At 42.2% G+C, this 19,382-nt stretch overlaps 1 protein-coding gene across 20 annotated transcripts in view; it reads right to left on the reverse strand.

Annotated features, from left to right (window-relative positions):
* The window catches only part of DEPDC5 (DEP domain containing 5, GATOR1 subcomplex subunit), a 66,298-nt gene extending 47,156 nt beyond the window's left edge, over window positions 1–19,142 (reverse strand). For 8 of the 20 annotated variants that reach the window (XM_075060144.1, XM_032785207.2, XM_075060141.1 and 5 more), the window contains exons 1-17: window positions 18,993–19,140; window positions 17,067–17,184; window positions 15,880–15,967; window positions 15,199–15,245; window positions 14,735–14,820; window positions 14,055–14,138; window positions 13,267–13,316; window positions 10,559–10,628; window positions 7,645–7,723; window positions 7,228–7,289; window positions 6,019–6,088; window positions 4,078–4,150; window positions 3,131–3,234; window positions 2,760–2,834; window positions 1,929–2,063; window positions 1,178–1,239; window positions 1,006–1,079 (exon numbers count right to left, since the gene is read on the reverse strand). In XM_075060144.1, the coding sequence (XP_074916245.1) occupies window positions 1,006–1,079; window positions 1,178–1,239; window positions 1,929–2,063; window positions 2,760–2,834; window positions 3,131–3,234; window positions 4,078–4,150; window positions 6,019–6,088; window positions 7,228–7,289; window positions 7,645–7,723; window positions 10,559–10,628; window positions 13,267–13,316; window positions 14,055–14,138; window positions 14,735–14,820; window positions 15,199–15,245; window positions 15,880–15,967; window positions 17,067–17,124 (1,217 nt within the window). In that variant the 5' untranslated portion in view covers window positions 17,125–17,184; window positions 18,993–19,140. Of the gene's footprint in view, window positions 1–1,005; window positions 1,080–1,177; window positions 1,240–1,928; window positions 2,064–2,759; window positions 2,835–3,130; window positions 3,235–4,077; window positions 4,151–6,018; window positions 6,089–7,227; window positions 7,290–7,644; window positions 7,763–10,558; window positions 10,629–13,266; window positions 13,317–14,054; window positions 14,139–14,734; window positions 14,821–15,198; window positions 15,246–15,879; window positions 15,968–17,066; window positions 17,185–18,073; window positions 18,389–18,992 lie in introns of those variants that run through there. The other 12 variants (XM_032785201.1, XM_032785199.1, XM_032785200.1 and 9 more) reach the window with 7 other exon arrangements.
* Between the last annotated feature and the right edge of the window lie 240 nt (window positions 19,143–19,382).

Genomic DNA, 19,382 nt, shown 5'->3' on the forward strand with positions numbered 1-19,382 from the left:
CTTAACTCACAGTCACCTCAATAATCTAACAATTGCACTCTCTCATTCCCTTCCTCTTTCTCCAGAAAATTGTTCACTTCCGTTAACTTTTGCAAGATGTGATGCTACGTGCCATTGGTGACTCTCCCTAATTGACTTGCCCCTAATGATCACGCCATAATTGTTTATAAGCTACTCCCCACCCAAGCTTCTCCCATCTGAATTTGCAACCAGTCAACTATTTGCGATAATGTGTATCTTGCAGTAAGAAAAGATTCAGCTGAGATGTCCTAGAGCATTCTTTCATATAAGGCAAAGAGCTATCAGAAGTTCAGTCTACTTGGAAGGACAGAATATGACAGAATCTGTGTAAGTGGTTACTGGTCAAGACACCCAGGCATGCACAGACAGGAAGAGAAAACCTACCTATGCTAGCAACAACTATATGGATATTGTTGAACGTGTGCACGTGTGTATGTGTGGTGGGGGGTAATTCAACCTCTGGCCCAGCCTCTTATGAAAACAGAGAATATTGTCAGAGTACTTAACAAAAAGATGCTTGAAATAATGGAACATAACCATACCATGGCTTGGTGGTTGAGATCATCACATTACAGCCCTCAGTGTTTCACTAGGATCATATACCTGCTCCAATCTTTACCCACATAAGACCCATTTTCCTTACCCATAACAGCTTATTCAGGATTTTCTCCTGAGTTGGTTAAAGTGATCTGACCAGTCCATTCTGATTTGCTTAACTTCCGGCATTTGCCTAACAAACTTCAAAGACAGAAATGAGTCTGCTGGACATGGAGCCTCAGCAAGCCTCTTTCCTTTACAAATTGCTCTATAACCCTCTAAATTTTGTATGTATACACTTTGCTCTACCTGTGCTTTGCATGCATAGCAGGAGAAACTAACAACATGGAATGAAATGAAGAATTCAGCAGCTAAGTAGAGAAGAACACACAGCATGAAGGCTCAGCACTAGCTGATATTTACCTATAACCCCAACAACACACCCACCTATGGTTTATCCAGTGTGGAATATTGTAGTCATCTCCTAAGCGAGAATCTCCAGGACCACTGCGATTGTGCAGCTAAGAGAAGAGAGTTCACAGATGCAATAATTACTGATAGTTTTGGCCAACTAGTCTTATAATAAGCAGCACTTTCAGGGGAGCCAAGATTCTGTTACCTTGAAGAGTGGAACAGCATGCAGTGGTTGCTCCCCCATGCATACTAAATCTACACCAATCCCTGAAAACAAAGAAACGAAGGGGTTAAGCCACATACGATCCAGAACTGTTGCTGCTGGCCTAATCCAAACAGGTCATAAGTCTGAGTTAAAGTTACATAAATCTGCTGTATTTGAACCAGATTTTTAAATCTGAATACAATAAAGTGCTAATGATCCCATGCTTTCTTCGCATTAACTACCATGAAGCAGAAGCAGCCTTCTTTATAAGCAGGCTGCTCTTTCTAGTCTAATATTTAACATGATGCATTTGCTTCCACGACAGTGATCTGCAATCCCAAAAATGATGGCGAGCACAGATGTGCCCAGATGTTGTTATTGCTGTGGTTTACCCATATAGAGTGCAGGAAGGGAGATATGCATTAGTCATGGGAAAACTTTTCCTATCAGTTAAAATCGTCTTTCAACGGAAAATTCCTCCTGGCCTGATTTTAAGAAGTGCTGAGCACCCACAAATCCCAGTGAAACTAACTGGAGCTGCAAGTGCTCAGCACCTCTAAAAATCAGCCTGTTACTGCACTTAATTTGGAAATAAGTCCTCCAGCTGTAAACTGTCTTCGAGATGGATATAGGATCTTGCGATGGTGCCTTTTGGAGAGCTAAGGGAAGCAATGGACCTAGGTGAAATTAAGGTTGTTTGCATACACAAAGGTTGTAAAACATTGCAAGTTAGTTATGAAAACTATTTTACCATTATCTATCATGCGCTGTTTGGTCAGGATCATGAGGAGACGGTCCACTTCAAACACACCCACTCCAGGTGTGATAACCACAGACATCTGTCCAGTCCGGTCAAAGTTGCGGTTTATGTAATGCTTGTCAAACACTAAGAGATAAATCAGAATCAAGGAACAGACATATTTTAAAATAAAATCATGTTAAAGATTTCATGAGTGCTCAAGAAATAACTAACTCACTACTGATGGTGCTAGGAAGCAACCTTCCCCAAACACGAGCACAGCCAGTTAGTGGCTACAAGACCATGACCAAAAATATTTTCCTCCTGATTTTGAAAGACAGGGAGGATTGGCAGTAGAGGTAGGAAGGGGCAAAAGATGATGGGTGTAGGCATGCATATACATGGGTGCCTGTCCTGTCCGCTAGAGTTTGCTTTATTGCCACTTAGACAAGATGTCAAACACAGTGAGCAACAGGATCAAATAGTATGATAAAAAAATAAAGCCACTGCATTCTGGTGACTGGAAGATTCTGATGTATAGAAACCACATCGATACACATTAGACAAAGGAAAATAAAACATTTAATGCAGACAAAGTTTTGTAGTTGGTTCCAAGAACCTAAACTGCCCAACTTCAGATCTTTCATCTTTAATACCAGTTCTCACTGAAATAGATACAGACTAGTTACTGTTGAATAAAAGATGTGACACCTTAAATAGTCTTCCCCTCCTTGCCTTCCCAGTTAGTGCTAGGCAAGCAGCACTCCACAGAAATCTATTGGCTGTAGCTTTCTGTGGTCCCATCTCTCTATACTTTGCACAAGTTTATTCTTCACTACTCACCATTGAATGAAAGATTTATGGCCTCCAGGTAGTTCCCTTGTGCTGAGGTAGAATTATACCCTGCGGGGAAGCCATCTAGACAAGAGATTCAAAGAAATAATTTCATTTTTAATATATGCAGACAAATGGACATTTCCTACACTTTAGAGTTATTCCCACACCTCTCCCTTATACAGAGTCAGAACTTGTGCTTCCCAGGCCATCTCAGACAGAGTCACTAGAAAATGGAAGCAGCAAGAATGTCATTTGTGGCATAAGCATTGGAACAGGCAAACTCAGTGTAGAGTGTTGCTAGACCCAGAGCTAGAAGCTTTGCAGCTAAGTTTCATTTAAAAAAAAACAAAAAACGAAACAAAAGATGATCTCCCTACCTGCCTGTTCCAATCGCACCAGCACCGGGTACTGAATAAAAAGTTTTTTAATGGTCACAAGCAATGACGTCCACTCTTCTCTTCTCTCATTCTGTACTACAACCCTGAAAGGAACATAACTTTTGAGGACCATAGAAGGAAAGAGAGCATGAGGCTTCTCAGAGGAAGTTTTAAGAGAAAGAGAAGGATGCACAAGTTACAGCTTGAGGAAATGAATGATAAAGAGGAGAGTGGATACTTCTACAACTCTGTCTCCCAGGTGAGATAGCTATGACACATCCATCTTATTATGTATATTAGTATCCATTCATACCTACAATGTGCTAGGTGTTGTACAAACATCAAGGCAGACAAGGTCCCTGTCCTGAAGACCTTACAATCTGTGGCTTATACAAGATCTTACATTATAGCCTACATGTCAGAGAGAAATATAGTAACATGTTCTGTGTTTAATATGAAAAAGCATCATCTCTTTTTAAAGGAGGAACTGGCATTCCAAGCTAGACCAACTTTACCAGCTGGCGAAAGCTTCAATAACCATATCCCATTCTGATCAGCAGACACAGGACTCAAATACGTAACTGGAAATATAATCAAAGTTTCAGCACTGGCACCCCACAAAGGGTTCATCTATCTTTTGGCTACTCAGAAAAGTAAACATTATAAAGACAGCCAAGTCTTACACAAAATGCTACCATTAGCACTACAGAGAAAGCCCTAAAGCCTCTGAAGTTTGTCATCGATTTCTATAACTAAGTAGCAGCAAATGTGAGCGTGGTGAGAACTGGTCAATTTGCCAGGACTCAGAGAGGGATGTTTCTCATTGTGCTAAGATCTTGCCCTTGTGATGTATTCTAGCAAGAAACGTGTCTCTTTAATAAGAATTACATATGTGTTTGTTCAAAAATATCCCTTAAAACGCAAAACTGTCACAGGGGAAAATATACTTGTAGAAATCTTCATAAAATCTTCCCTCGTGATCCTGCCGAATTGAGGCACGGTGTATCTCCGGAAACTCATCTGAAATGGAAAGGAAAGCAAGGACGAAGATGGTTCATTCAGAAATCTGAAGGGGGTCCCAATACGTTTACTCCCTTTTTTAGCAAAGAGAAGTTATTTCTAGAGAACATCTAAATCTGTAAGAAAAAAAATCATCTCTCTCTGACCATATTAAATTTGGTTTACAAATGAAGTCACAGAGATCTTTCTACAAGAGTGAGTACTTTAGGGGAACAATTTGCATATAAGCCCTACACCCTTTCATGTATCAGAGGGGTAGCCGTGTTAGTTTGGATCTGTAAAAGTGGCAAAGAGTCCTGGGTCTCAAACTCAAATGACGAGGGGTCTCAAACTCAAATGACCAGGAGGGCCACATGAGGACTTGTACATTGGCCCGAGGGCCACATTACTGCCACCTCCTCCGCACCGCCCTTGGCCCCACCCCCCCTTCCATGAGGCCCGCCCCGGCCTCACCTCTTCCCACGCCTTCCCTTCCCCCATTCCAACCCCTTCCCTGAAATCCCCACCCCAACTCCGCCCCCTGCAGGGACTCAGGGCAGGGAGTTGGGGTGTGAGGTGCAGGAGGGATGAGGGGTGCAGCAGGGGGTCAGGGCAGAGCATCGGGGTGCAGGAGAGGTACGGCAGGGGGCTCAGAGCAGTGGGTTGAGGCATGGGGTGCAGCAGGGGCTCAGGGAAGGGAGTTGGGGTGCAGGGTGCGGCATGGGGCTCAGGGAAGGGGGTCAGGGTGCAGGGTACGGCAGGGGTTTGGGGTGCAGCAAGCGGCTCAGGGCAGTGGGTTGGGGTGCAGGAGGGGTGTGGTAAAGGGTTGGGGTGCAGGGTGTGGCAAGGGGCTCAGGGCAGGGGGTTCGACTGGAGGAGGGGGCAGCGCAGGCATGCACCAGGGGCAGGGCAGGCACCCTGCCTGCCTTCCCTGTCCCTCTCCAGGAAGTGGCTGGAACGTGGGGTAGGAGAGGCACAGGGGTGTGTGCTGATGTTGCTTCAGGCACCGCCCCCAGCAGCTCCCATTGGCCAGGAACGGGGAACTGCAGCCAATGGGAGCTGCTGGGGGCGGTGCCTGAAGCAACATCAACACACACCCTTGCCTCTCTCCTCCCCCACATTCTTTCCGCCTCCTGAAGCGGTGTGGGGGCAGGCAGGCAGGGAGCCTGCCCTGCATCCGGTGCGCATCGGCTGGAGCCACTCTAGGTCAACTCGGGGGGGGGGGGGCCGTGAGGAGCTTGCAGGCTGCAGAAAAATAACCTCGTGGGCCACACGTTTGAGACACCTGTTATAGACTAATAGATGTATTGGAGCATGAGCTTTCGTGGATGAATACCCACTTCATCGGATGCATGTTAGGTTTTTCTTTAAAGGATTCCCACAAGGACTGATCAAGCACCCACTGTGTTTGGCATGGATTCCTTTGGACCAAGAGTGCATCCACTTAACACAAAGAGGGAAGCTGTGCTCACCTTGTGAAATATACTTGAGTTAAGGTACAAGGAAATAAGGTTCTCTGTAAGTTTACAGATACACTGATCCCTTCTCTTCCCCACTATTTCTGAGGAGAACAAGGACTTAACAGAAATCATAAAAACAGACTCATAGTTATGCAAGTTGTACATATGGAATATGAAATCATGGAAGACAGAGGAACGTCTGCATCTCCTGAAGCATCCACGATCACTGATACTCCCTGCGTAACACATTCCTAATGAACTACAGAACACAGTACCCAATAATGAAATTATGTTCCCCATTGGCACAAACTACTGTTAGCTAACACCAGCCTCCAAGACATAAGGGGGACAGACTGAAGGCAAGAGTGTGGAAAGGGGTGGGGGAAGGAGGAGCAAGAAAGGAGAAAATATTATTCAATAGCTTCTTACCTATGGATTTTGCATCATAAAAAGTTCTGGAAAATAGAACCACTGTCACCTCATGGCTGCAGTTCTTCTCCTGTTCAAGAGGAATAGAAAGAAGTGGGGGGGGGGGAAGAAAAATAGTTCTTCTCCCTGAAATCACATACTCATCGGTAACTAATAATGCACACACACAAAGGATAGGGAGCAGAGATTATTACAAACAAAAGGAGAGCAAATACTGATACACTTGTAGGAAATAGTGCACAGGGTTTATATGGCTGTGCAACACTGCTGTGTAGGTCCTGTAGTGCCAAGCTATAACAAATGGCACTAATGAGCTGTAGAGAGCACCTTGACCAGATCTCCCAGTCTCCCTTCAGAAGGGAAATATGGGCCCAGGTGAGAAGTGAAGAGAAAAACACTGAGATATCCAATAGGATAACCAGAGGGCAACTTCTCATCCTCTTCCCCCATTCCAATATGAAAACAAAATATACTCACAATAAAACAGACATCTCACATAGTTTCCAGCTGCATAAAGTCCTACACGGCTCCTATCAATTTCATAACATTGCCAAAAAGCAGCATGGAGATAAGACCACCCTAACATGCACACTTCTTGCCTCCTGGACACCTGGCAATGTCAGTCACACTTTGCATGCATTTGACATTTTCAAGCTTTAGAGCTCTTGCAGATTTAAATCTATCCTTGCCCTCTAATTTGTTGATTTCACATTCGCCCTCATCTTAAGCGTCTTATTCAAGATTGCTGTGATTTTTCTATTTAAACTCAACTTTTTGGTGCCAAGGGCCTTGTTTGTGAAGGTCCATGACTAAGGGAGTCATGGACACTGGAAATTACAATTGATGACTCAGAAAATGTATATAAATAAAATAAATAAATAGAATCAGGGTCTTAACTTTGAATAGTCAGCTTGTGGCTCTTTTTAAAGATGCTATCAGCACATTAGATAAACAAAGTGATACTGGAGAATGGACAAATACACCTCTACCTCAATATAACGCTGTCCTCGGCAGCCAAAAAATATTACTGTGTTATAGGTGAAACCACGTTATATCAAACTTGCTTTGATCCCCTGGAGTGCACAGCCCTGCCCCCGCAGAGCACTGCTTTACTGCATTATATCCGAATTCGTTCTATATTGGGGTGGAGGTGTACATGGGATGACTTGTTCTTTTAGAAGCAGGCTCTATACAAAACTGCAACAGTACCTTCCATTTGGTGAAAAGATCAGCAAGGAAACCGTTCACAGCTTTCTCAAAGTACAGGTCCCCTGCAAAAAACACAAAAACAAAAGCAACACAAAGGCATCAGAAAGCTGCCATTTTTATTACACACAAACCCACACACACCCGTTTTGAGGTAATTTTACCTTGAGGGTTCCAGTACAAAAAGTTGTATTAGCATCAGGGCTGCCCACCTTACAGGCATTAAGAGTCACTACTGATGTTACCAGAGAAAGGAACATGACAAACAACAACAAGCAGGGCTAAGGTTTTAGATGATGGGAACAAAAGCACAGCTTTAGTGTCAATGGCAACTGACCCTAACTTCATATTTCCAATGCATTGTCTATGTACAAGGTAGAACATTTAAATCATGTAAGTGAGAAAAAGTTATCTACATACCATAGATGTCAAAATCCCACATTTCACAGCTCATCTGGATAAAGATGTAAACCATGGCTGAAGTTGAGCGGAACACCACCTACCAAGGAGCGAGAGAGAGTGTCAAGTGGTGACATACCTGTTGAAGGATTCATAAGGCTATTAACTAGAAGGAAGCTGTTTAGCTCCTGAGCAGTTATCCCAGCATCCCTAACATGGACATTAACTATTAAGCTATACATAAGCTCTGCCTACTAGATAGATAGCACTGCAGTCACTTCTGAGGGGTTTGCTTTTCAAAGTCCTGTGCAGTTCTTAATATAGTTGAACTCATTGCACTGACGGTGTTAATCATGTGATTTATGGGATTTGTTATTATTCCCCACATCCTTCACAGCCAGCAGCACGTGTCACCATTTATTTGTGATCAAGCAATAATGAAAAGGAACTTCACTTAAAGCAGTGGGTCTCAAAACTTTTTTTACTGGCGACCCCTTTCACATCACAAGCCTCTGAGTGCGACCCCCCCCCCTTAAATATATAAAAAAAGCTTTTAATTTATAACACCATTATAAATGCTGGAGGCAAGTGGGGTTTGGGGTGGAGGTTGACACCTTGTGACCCCCTGAGGGGTTCCAATCCCCAGTTTGAGAATCCCTGACTTAAAGTATCTGTTAGTGAACGAGGAAGCACATTGTCCCTTGGTAAAATTCCATTTTGTACAGAGTTTACATTTCAGCATCTATGTTATCCTTTCTGCCAGTTCAGAAAACAAAAAACAGTTAATAAATGCTTTCTGCTAGGGCTGTCAAGCGATTAAAAAATTAATCATTATTAATTGCAGTGTTAAACAATAATAGAATATCATTTATTTAAATATTTTTTAATGTTTTCTACATTTTCAAATATATGGATTTCAATTACAACACAGAATACAAAGTGTACAGTGCTCACTTTATTTTTGATTACAAATATTTACATTGTAAAAAACAATAGTATTTTTCAATTCACCTAACACAAGCGCTCCAGTGCAATCTCTTTATCATGAAAGTTGAAGTTACAAATGTAGAATTATGTACAAAAAAACCTCTGAATTCAAAAATAAAACAATGTAAAACTTTAGAGGCTACAAGTCCACTCAGTCCTACTTCTTGTTCAGCCAACTGCTCAAACACACACATTTTTTTACATTTGCAGAAGATAATGCTCCCTGCTTCTTGTTTACAAAGTCACCTGAGAATGAGAACAGATGTTTGCATGGCAGTGTTGTAGCTGGCGTCGCAAGCTAGTTACATGCCAGCTGCACTAAAGATTCATACGTCCCTTAATACTTCAACCACCATTCCAGAGGACATGCGTCCATGCTGATGACAGGTTCTGTCTGATAACGATCCAAAGCAGTGCAGGCCGGTGCATGTTCATTTTCATCACCTGAGGTGAGATACTAACAGCAGAAGGTGAATTTCCTTTTTTGGTGGTTCAGGTTCTGTATTTCCGCATTAGAGTTTTGCTCTTTTAAGACTTCTAAAAGCATGCTCCAGACCTCGTCCCTCTCAGATTTTGGAAGGCACTTCAGATTCTTAAATCTTCTACTGAGTGCTGTAGCTATCTTCAGAAATTTCACATTGGTACCTTCTTTGCATTTTGTCAAATCTGCAGTGAAAGTATTCTTAAAACGAACAAAATGTGCTGGGTCATCATCCAAGACTGCTATAATGTGAAATATATGGCAGAATGCGGGCAAAACAGAGCAGAAGACATACAAGTCCCCCCAAGGAGTTCACTCACAAATTTAATTAACGCATTTTTTTTTTAACGAGCATTATCAGCACGGAAGCATGTCCTCTGGAACGATGAGCGAAGCATGAAGAAGAATATAAATCTTTAGCGCATATGGCAAGTAAATATCTTGCGACACCAGCTACAATAGTGCCATGCGAACGTCTGTTCTCACTTCCAGGTTACATTGTAAATAAGAAGTGGGCAGCATTATCGCCTATAAATGTTAATAAACTTGTTTCTTTTAGCAATTGGCTGAACAAGAAGTAGGACTGAGTGGACTTGTAGGCTCTACAGTCTTACATTGTTTTGTTTTTGAGTGCAGTTATGTAACAAAAAAATGCCTACATTTATAGGTTGAACTTTCATGATAAAAGAGACTGCACTATAGCAGGGGTTCTCAAACTGTGGGTTGGGACCCCAAAGTCTGTCACAATCCCATGGCTGGTGTTGGCCCTGGACCCTAGCAAGTCTGAAGCCCAAGCCCCACCGCCTAGGGCGGAAGCCCAAGCCCCACCACCCAGGGCGGAAGCCCTTGGGCTTCAGCTTTGACCCCTCTGCCTGGGGAGCGGGTCTTGGGCAGGCTTGGTCTTCGGTCCCCTCTCCAGAAGTCATGTAGTAATTTTTGTTGTCAGAAGGGAGTCACAGTGCAATGGAGTTTGAGAACTGCTGCATTACAATACTTCTGTAAGGTAAATTGAAAAATACTATTTCTTTTGTTTATCATTTTACAGTGCAAATATTTGTAATAAAATAATATAAAGTGAGCACTGTACATTTTGTATTCTGTGTTGTAATTGAAATCGATATATTTGAAAATGTAGAAAAAACATCCAAAATATTTAATAAATTTCAATTGGTATTCTATGGTTTAACAGTCTGATTAACTGGGATTAATTTTTTGACTTGTGATTAATTTTGAGTTAATTGCGAGAGTTAACTGCGATTAATCGACAGCCCTACTTTCTGCTCATTGCAACCTCAGTCCAAAGGAAATCAAATAGAGAGAACTCTAATTTCATACAGTAACATATTAAACATCAAAACTGCTACCAAACCACTAATATGGCTACAGTCAATGGCACAGTGACCAGACAGTGGTTTAGAAGTCCTGAAACATCAACTGAAAGGAAGAAAAATGTTTTAAAAATCCTACCCGGGTATCTTCACTGATGTACCCACATGTGACCTTCTCACTCTTAACCCATAGCTCGCCCACTTGTGCCCTATATGCAAAACAAAAAAAGGAATTAAACGCAAAAATAACCTTTGTTAAAGAGAGCTGGTATGGAGATTAGAGAAGTATATGCTGTGCTCCAGCTAGATATACGACAAACATTGCATTCAGTCAGGACATGAATATAGCCCTTAACGGACTGTGAGTAAAATCCATTGAAACAAAACACACTTTAAACGGCTGCCCCTACATGGCCCAGTGCCAAGTGACCTCCCACTGCAGCTCCCTACCACAACCACTCCCTCTTATCACCTCAACACCAATCCAAAGGAACCCCTCTTTTGCCCACTCTCACCAAACCGCTTGTCACAACAGTATTCCATTACCACCAAATACCAAAGGCAAACTATGTGGCATTCACCTATGCCAAAGGAGTAGATTTGTCCCATCACTAGCTCCCTCTTCAATTAGATCAAGTCACCAAATGACATAAAGAAGACATAAAGAAGACCACTTAAACGTGGAGCTTTAAGGTCTTTTGCATACTGCTCAGAATTCCTGCTACAGGTTTATTTTTATTTATTTATCATCAGGTACAATTCATTCCTTTTAGTTCCAGATCAGAAATGAGCAGCCTGCACTATACCCATGAAGTGACCAAACAAAGAATTATGCCACTGAATCAGTGTCAGAACACAGGGACACAATGAAAATTCCAGGGTAGTATAAACCACTGCGTAACCATGGGAAAAAGGCTTTATGGCTCTCTTGGAATAGAAAGCGCTCAAGATAATTTCAGCCACAGACATACATTCAGTTATTCCTGTAATGAGATCCAGTGTTGCTCAGACAAACAGGTCATGTCTCATTTGGTACACTTCCCTTTGCCCAGGAACTAAAGGAGGCTAGTGATCTAACAGCTCCAGAAGACTGGAAGAAAGTTAATGCTGTGCCAATATTTAAAAAGGGTACATGGGACAACTTGGGTAGTAAATAGGCTTGTCAGTCTGACATTGATCCTGGGCAAAATAATGGAATGAATGACACAGGACTCAAGCAATCAAGAATTAAAAGGAGGGTAATATAATTAATGCCAATTCACATGGGTTTATGGGAAATAGATCCTAGCAAACTAATTTGATATCTTTTTTGATAAGATTAGAAATTTGGTTGATAAAGATAATAGTGTGGATTAATATATTTGAACTTTTGTAAGGCATTTGATGTGGTACTGCACAATATTTTCATTAAGAAACTAAATGATACAAATGTAGCATGGCACATATTAAATGGATTAGAAAATAGGTGACAGATCTCATAATGTAATTGTAACTGGGGGACACAGAGGATATGGTTCTAGTGGGGTCCTGCAGTGATTGCTTCTATATGATTTAACATTTTTATATCAGTGACCTGGAAGAAAACATAAAATTATCATTGAAAGTTTGCAGATGGTGCAAAGAACAGGGGGACAGTAAACAATGAAGAGAACAGGTCACGGATACAGAGCAATCTGGATCATTTGATAAACTGGGCGCAAGCAAACAAAGAATGTAAACCATACTTACCAGATGGGGAACTTTATCCTGGGAAGCAGTGACACTGAAAAGCACTTGGGGGTCTTGGCCAATAATATCAGCTGAATATGAGCTCCCAGTGTGATGATGTGGCCTACAGGGCTAGTGGGATGCTTGGAAACTGTGCAACCTTGAGTAGGAGCAGAGAGGTTAAATTATGTCTGTATTTGGCACTGGTGCAACTGCTGCTGGAATACTGTATCCAGTCCTGGTGTCCACAGTTCAAGAAGGATGTTGATAAATTGGAGAGGATTCAGAGAACAGCCATGGGAATGAATAAAGGATTGGAATTGGAGAATATGCCTTAGAGTGAAAGATCCCAGGAGCTCAATCCATTCAGCTTAACAAAGAGAAAGGTAAGGGGTCACTTGATCACAGTTTTTAAAGTACCTAACAGGGGTGAACAGAAATTTGATAACAGAGGGATCTTCAACCTCCCAAACAACGATAGAACAAGAATCTATAGCTGAAAGCTGAAGCTGGACAAATTCAGACAAGAAATAAGGCTCAATTTTTTTTTAACAATGAGGATAATTAACCACTGGAACAACCTACCCAGGGCTGTGGTAGATCATCCATCACTGGTAATTTTTAAATCAAGATTGGATGTTTTTCTAAAAGATATGATCTAGTTCAAATAGGAATTAAGTCAGGGGAAGTCCCATGGTCTGTGTTATTCAGAAAGTCAGACTAAATGATCACAGTGGTCTCTTCTGGCTTTATAATCCACAAATCTATTGAATAGGTAAATTGGGGAGAAAAGGGATTGAGATAGGAAGAGGCAATACACTAGGGAATAAAATATTCCAGAGATTTGAGTCCAGAAAATATACATACCCTTTGTTTGTTCTCATACTGCATGTGCTGAGCTTACTGATTTAATGGCAAAGGCAACAACAGATAAGTTTTCTTTACCTGGGCAGGATGGCTAAAAGCAGCAGCTTTCTCCCTTGACATTTTAATTAACTAATGGCTAGAAGAATTAAAAATATGGTATACAAACCCCCAAAGCATTTCTCCTTTCAGTTACTTGTGCAGCCAAATATCTCTACATATAAATACTTCTCTACATCTACTCATAAGAATAAATCATGACAATTCAGCACTCACCGGATACCTGCAAATTCCACCTTTTGGGTGACATAGGCACATGTGCTGACCTAAAACAGAACAGTTATAGATGATGGAAAAAGCAATAACTCTCAAAGCAACAAGAATAATTCACAGGAAACAGTTGTTAGAACCCTGAGTCCCTGATCCCACTCCCTAAAGTCCACCTTAAAAGCTGGAGGCTGCTTAGCACATTTACAATTAACATCTCAACCCAGAGAGTATTCTGCTGGGGCTTGTGTAGGTAAATGGACATAGTTTAATATAGCAGAGAGCACCCGAGCAAGAGAAACGGCTATCATTTATCTGGTATACTGCTCATCTGATTGGACACTGGCTGCACTCCAGAATACAGAAATGTGGGAATCCTCAGCTGTTGTCTAACAAGTGGTAATGTCATGAAACAGTTATTTCTAGCACATTTTTGGCTGATATTCACTTGGACTCACCTCTCCCAAATACTCTTTGTTTAGTCAAAATAATTTAGAATATGACGAACAGCCATTAACACTGTTGGGTACCAGTGATCTATGGGAATGAACACTATTTTCCAGAAAAAAGTTGTGAAGCAACTTAATTAAATACTGTAATATTGTTACATACAATTCTCACTCAAGTCCCACTCACTAGTGCACAGAAAGGAATGAGGCAGATTTCTCAGAAGCAATTGCTCTTGAGCTTTTCCTCAGTGCTCCATAGCTCTGCATGGATAACCATGTTCGTGCCTCGTGAACAGTGAGAAAAGGCAGTGTCCCCTCCATTCCACACATTACAACCATAGGCCTTACCAAGCTTTTTTTCAGTCGCCACATATCCCCACGCCCAATGTACTGATCCTTAAAGGTCAGCTCCACCAGGTCAAGAGTCACATCCTTAAAAAGGAATCGGTACATAGATTTCAGTGTGTGTTCTCAATACAACACTGCCTTATATGACCTCATGTTACATGAAAGCCCCTTTCAAAGCAAGTAAATGCTCTTAAGAGGGAAGGCCTAACAGTACAAATACTGAAAAAGCTCATATGGCTGGAACGCAGGGACAATCTTGAGTGGAAGACTGGCATATTCTGGGGATTAGTGAAGTTCAAAGTAAAGGTCTAAGCACTCTCTCCACTCCCAGCACTGATCTGAAGCACAAGAGAAAATACCATTAAAAAAAAAAAAGGGGGGGGGGCAGGCTTTATTCTAACTCTAAGGCAAATAAGATATCTGAAGGACTCCCATTTGTGCTAAATTAGGGGTAGTCAATAGGCAGACCATGAGCCAAATCCAGACCATCAGATGCCTTTGAACAGACCCCAAAATCTTTTTATTTACTTATTATCATTACTGTTGTTATTTTTATATTTTCTCTGGAGTCTGGACCTTGACGAAGAAATATGCACCTTGACAAAAAAAAATTGACTGCCCATGTGCTAAGTGCTGAGGCATATGGAAATATTGTTATTTACTGTTGTAACATTATATACCTTTGGGTCGACAACATTCACATGAACATCCTGGTATGGTCTCAGTCGGAATACCTGAGCTACAGTCTGATCCACACTTATAGTTTCTGCCATAAGGAAGAGAAAAATGGGAGAATACTTATTCCCATTTAATCCATCTCTTTCTACAGCCCCAATGAGAGAACAGGCCCTTCCTATGGACATACAAAGCAAGCCATTATTTTGACAATACATTTTAGATCTAGGTATCCCCGTTCCACTTGAACAGTGTGAATGTAAACTGCCATTGTCCTGAGTCTTCCAAGCAGTTTGCAGCAGATAGCAGGCATGCAGCCCCCAGTTGATCCATGAGAAAGGCAGAGATTTGATAAGTTTGCAATAAGGAGAGTCATTTAAAAAAAAACAAAGCTAGAAATTGTAGTTAATTTCATTGTGATTTCCTCTGTTAAACCTTATAGTCACACTACAAGAGTCTGGAATCTTACCTTTTTGCAAATCTTCCTTAAGTGACTTCACTTGCAGGAGCAGAGGGCTGGAACACAAGACAGAGAAGGTGAACAATGACATGGAGAAACCAGCCACCTATCCTGCTGTCACCAGGGAGGGTTTGAATACCTCCATCACAATAAAGGCACCTAGTTATATTGCATAGGGGATAAGCTAGAGCATTAACAAGGTACTCAGAAAAGGTACTCAGAACCTGATAATTTCTAAGAGAACAAGTTAAAACATCCCTTCCCCTTGATCTGATCAGCCATTACTGTTCTTTACCTTAAAAGAGCTAATTATTACTATACAAACCTATTACTCAGGACCCATGGGATTAAAGGACCATTGCTATTTAACAGCAAGAAAGAAAATAAAGGCCTGAGGAACTACTTCAAGAACAGCTGCTACTTATCCCAAGTATGGCCAGCAAAGCCTCTAATGCCACATGACACGGAACATGTCAGATTACAGAAGAATGCCATTTGATAAAGTCACCCCTTTATTTCCTTTCAAACAGAAGATATAGCTCTATGCTGCAGCAAAATATCTGTATGGCATACCCAGTGGTCCCTCAGTGTCTACTCACTCTTCAAGTTGTTACACACTACAGGAATGGAGAGATCAGTATTTTAGGTGCTCCAGCTACACTTGGTTATATTAGCAGAAAGACAATTCACCTGTACTCATCATTAGGGTGTGCAATCTCAACAACATCTCCCAGCTTAATGTGAAGAAACACTTTGGGGTTCATCATTAATTCATCATCTGGAAGACAAAGATAGCAATTCAGTGAGGCAGCCTCCAAACAACAGATGAAAATGAAAACGCAGGAACTTATGCATTGTAATATGCTGTACATCCACCTGTTAATTTACCACTCAGCACATCCTTCACACAGTAACTACTCTGACCAGACTGAAGAGGCAGGATAATTCTGGGGAAAAAAGACCTTCCACTGTTCTAAATCATAGGATTGTCATACAATATTTGTTTGCGAGAGGAACCAGTCTTGGCTTAATACCCAAAATCTCCACACTTCTTTTCTTTTTCTCAGTTTTAAAACATTGGTGGGGATACAGTGAATTATAAAGGACTATTAACAGAACTTAATTAATATGCTGTGATTGTGATTCCAAAGTGACAGTGGGTAAACAAAACAAAGAGGCTGGGCAACTGAGCATCTAAGTCTCCAGAAAGTACATTTATGAAATGCTGTTTTTGAATCCTATGTAACTTTTGGCCTACTACATGACCATGACTTTTATCAGTGCAGCAGTGAGAGCTGTCTGATCAGACTTTTCTCAGGAACACAACAATACCTTTTCTTGACTGACCACTAGGAAACATTCCGGGATAAATGAAAGGCTCCATTTGCACACAACCTCAACAAGAATAAAGTGGGAAACCCTACACAGAGCTCCTAGATCCTGTCAGTGGGACCCACAAACTCCGAGTCCATACATATCCATGTGCAGCAATACTAGTGGGCCACTACAGCCTCTCCCAAATCCGTGGCTAAGCAAGAGGCAATAAGGATAGCAAGAAACGAGGACAAAATGACAAATGAAAAGCCAAAAAGGTGTCGAAGATATTTTCTGTCACAGAAGCTAACGTTTTTACTGTAATCTGGCACTTGTGGATTTTAATTTATATTCTACTATCAATGGGCTTTCCACCTTCTGACTAGTGACACTGTAAGTTACACAAAGGATTATCCCTTAATATTTTGTTTAAAAAAGACTAACAAAAATGGAAACCAGCTTTGTCACTGTTTAATTAGAAATATTATGGAAAACTGCTGATTATATCACTGTTCATGAAAAACAGCAGCCCGAAAAACACTTATGATCCAATGGATACTGACCACTGCCCCCAAAGCCCTTCTTATGTATGACGAGTTTGTAGACCTTGTTGGTTCTCATTTTGAATCTTGGTTCTACTTAGCTACTCCAAGTAAACAGGACAGATGACATCTTCTCTCCCTGGTAAGTAAAAACAAAAACAAAACAAAGAAACTCAGCCCTTTCTTTATTATAGAACTCTTCTACAGCTCTATATTTCAAGAGGAAACCTTAGAGGCAGTGGTTCCCAAACTGGGGTTCGTGAACCATGTTATAGGGAGTTCTCAGGGAAAAATTCCCTAATGGTGGACAGAGCTGTCCCTAGAGACTCTGGGTAGCATGGGGCCAGCAGCACGGAGCCCCTGGACTTCCAAGAGCTAAGGAGATCAAAGCAAGTGTATCTATCACACTGAGGAGATTTAAACTTCAAGACTCCTTACAAGAAATGGAAAGGGAGGTGGATATTTTTTGCTGTTTTTTAAATTAAATAGGCAGTAAGTACTGTTTTTTAAATTATTACGAAGAATAAGTTTAAGCTTTGTTGTAACATGCATTGTTTGCCTGGACTGTCGAAGACTGGAATGCTTGTATTGGAGGAACTCTTTGAGTTGGCGTCTTAAATACCTTCATGTTGTTTCACATTTGATACTCCTTGATGAAACATAGGAGCCTTGCCTTATAACAGACTTATTTAAAGTGATACAAGCTACGAAAGTGAGATCTTGGAAGACTGTTGCCATTTTCATAATGTAATGAAAATACTGTAATGATAAATAAATAATGATAAATAGTGTGCAATAAACATGTCATAAAAACAAATTTTACATTTCCAAGATCATGCTTTTATAATTTATACTCAGGTAAAGGAGAAACTCCCTGAAAATATTCATTTTTAGCAGGGGGTTCACAAGACACAACATTTTAGTGAAAGGGGTTCACAGGTCAAAGTCTGGGAATCACTGCCTTAGAGGTTCCAGTCTCACAAAGCAACACCAGCAACACTCACGCTCCACAAACAATGCACTTATACCAATTCCATAGCTGCCTAAGATTTCCTGTTTGTCAATATGCTTCACGCTGGTCACTTCGGACTTCACAGTCACTATTACGACAGAATTTGGGTCTTTCACGTGAAAAAGGCAGGATGTCACACCTTGAACTAAAGAACAATTTCTATTAACTGTTGACAGCACAACACCGTTCAGAAGCACTTTCTCTCTCACAAACTCACTCACACATACAATCCAGAATGCAAAATTTAAGCCTAACTCTTTAACCAAAATGCTGCAGCTTTTCTGAGCTGCAAACTCTCCATAATCCCACAGATCAACCCCTGCCCCCCACCCCAATGACAAAACCTGGGGTCAATACCTCATCTCAGTGACACAACCCACTGCAGAATGACAACCCCCGGATAGCAAAAGGACCCCAGCCAGCACTGCCCACGACTCAGACAACTACAGGAGTCAAGGAATCAACAATCAGAAGTGTCAGATCTCCTGTGGTCCAAGGTGCCATCCTGCCCATGGGAATGAGTCCTCTGTGGGAGCAGACACTCCCCAGCAAACAGAAACATAGAAATGAAGGGATAGAAGGGACCCGGTCCAGTCCCCCTGCACTGAGGAAGGACCATGTAAACCTAGTGTCTCCATCCCTGACAAGAGTCTCTCCGTCACCTCACCCCAATGCAGTGGCCATGCCTGAGGGTGGACCCATCCCCATCCACTCCCCCAAAGAGAAGAGAAGAGAAGAGAAGAGACACCCCCCTCCCCGCAATCTAGGGAGGGCGCAAGTCCTCCCATCCCCATGACAACCACACCCCCAGACGGGAGGCAAAGTCCCCTCCTCCCCGCCGAGAAGGAGATGAGTGATAGGCAAAGAAACCCCCAAAACAAAAACTACGGGCGTGGGGGAACGGTAAGAGCAGGCCCCGGCTCCCCGACTCTTACTGGTCCCGGCGGCGCCTCGAACCAGGACAGGGGGCGGCTCCCGAGAAGAATCACCAGCACGGCCCACAGAGCCGCCTCACTTCCTCATCCGGGACTTGCAGAGAGAGCGCGTGTGACGTGCCTCACAGCGCGGCACCATAGAGACGGGAGGGGAGAGAGGGGCTTCCTCAGACAGGGCCGCGTCACGGCGGTAGGAGGGGCCCGTGGCATGGGGAGGTCAACCCCATTCCTGGCTCGGGTAGCAGTAGTGGGTCTAGGTCCAGCTCCTGGCGCTGGGTTGGGGACGGCGGGAAGGAGTCCTTCGTAGCTAGCTCCCTCGCAGCGCCCAGGTGACAGAATCAGACAACTCACTGCACCCCTTCTGCTGGCCCCACTTCACCACATCACAAT

The sequence above is a fragment of the Chelonoidis abingdonii genome, chromosome 22 (assembly GCF_003597395.2).
Source record: "Chelonoidis abingdonii isolate Lonesome George chromosome 22, CheloAbing_2.0, whole genome shotgun sequence".
In the NCBI taxonomy this organism is placed as follows: domain Eukaryota; kingdom Metazoa; phylum Chordata; order Testudines; family Testudinidae; genus Chelonoidis; species Chelonoidis abingdonii.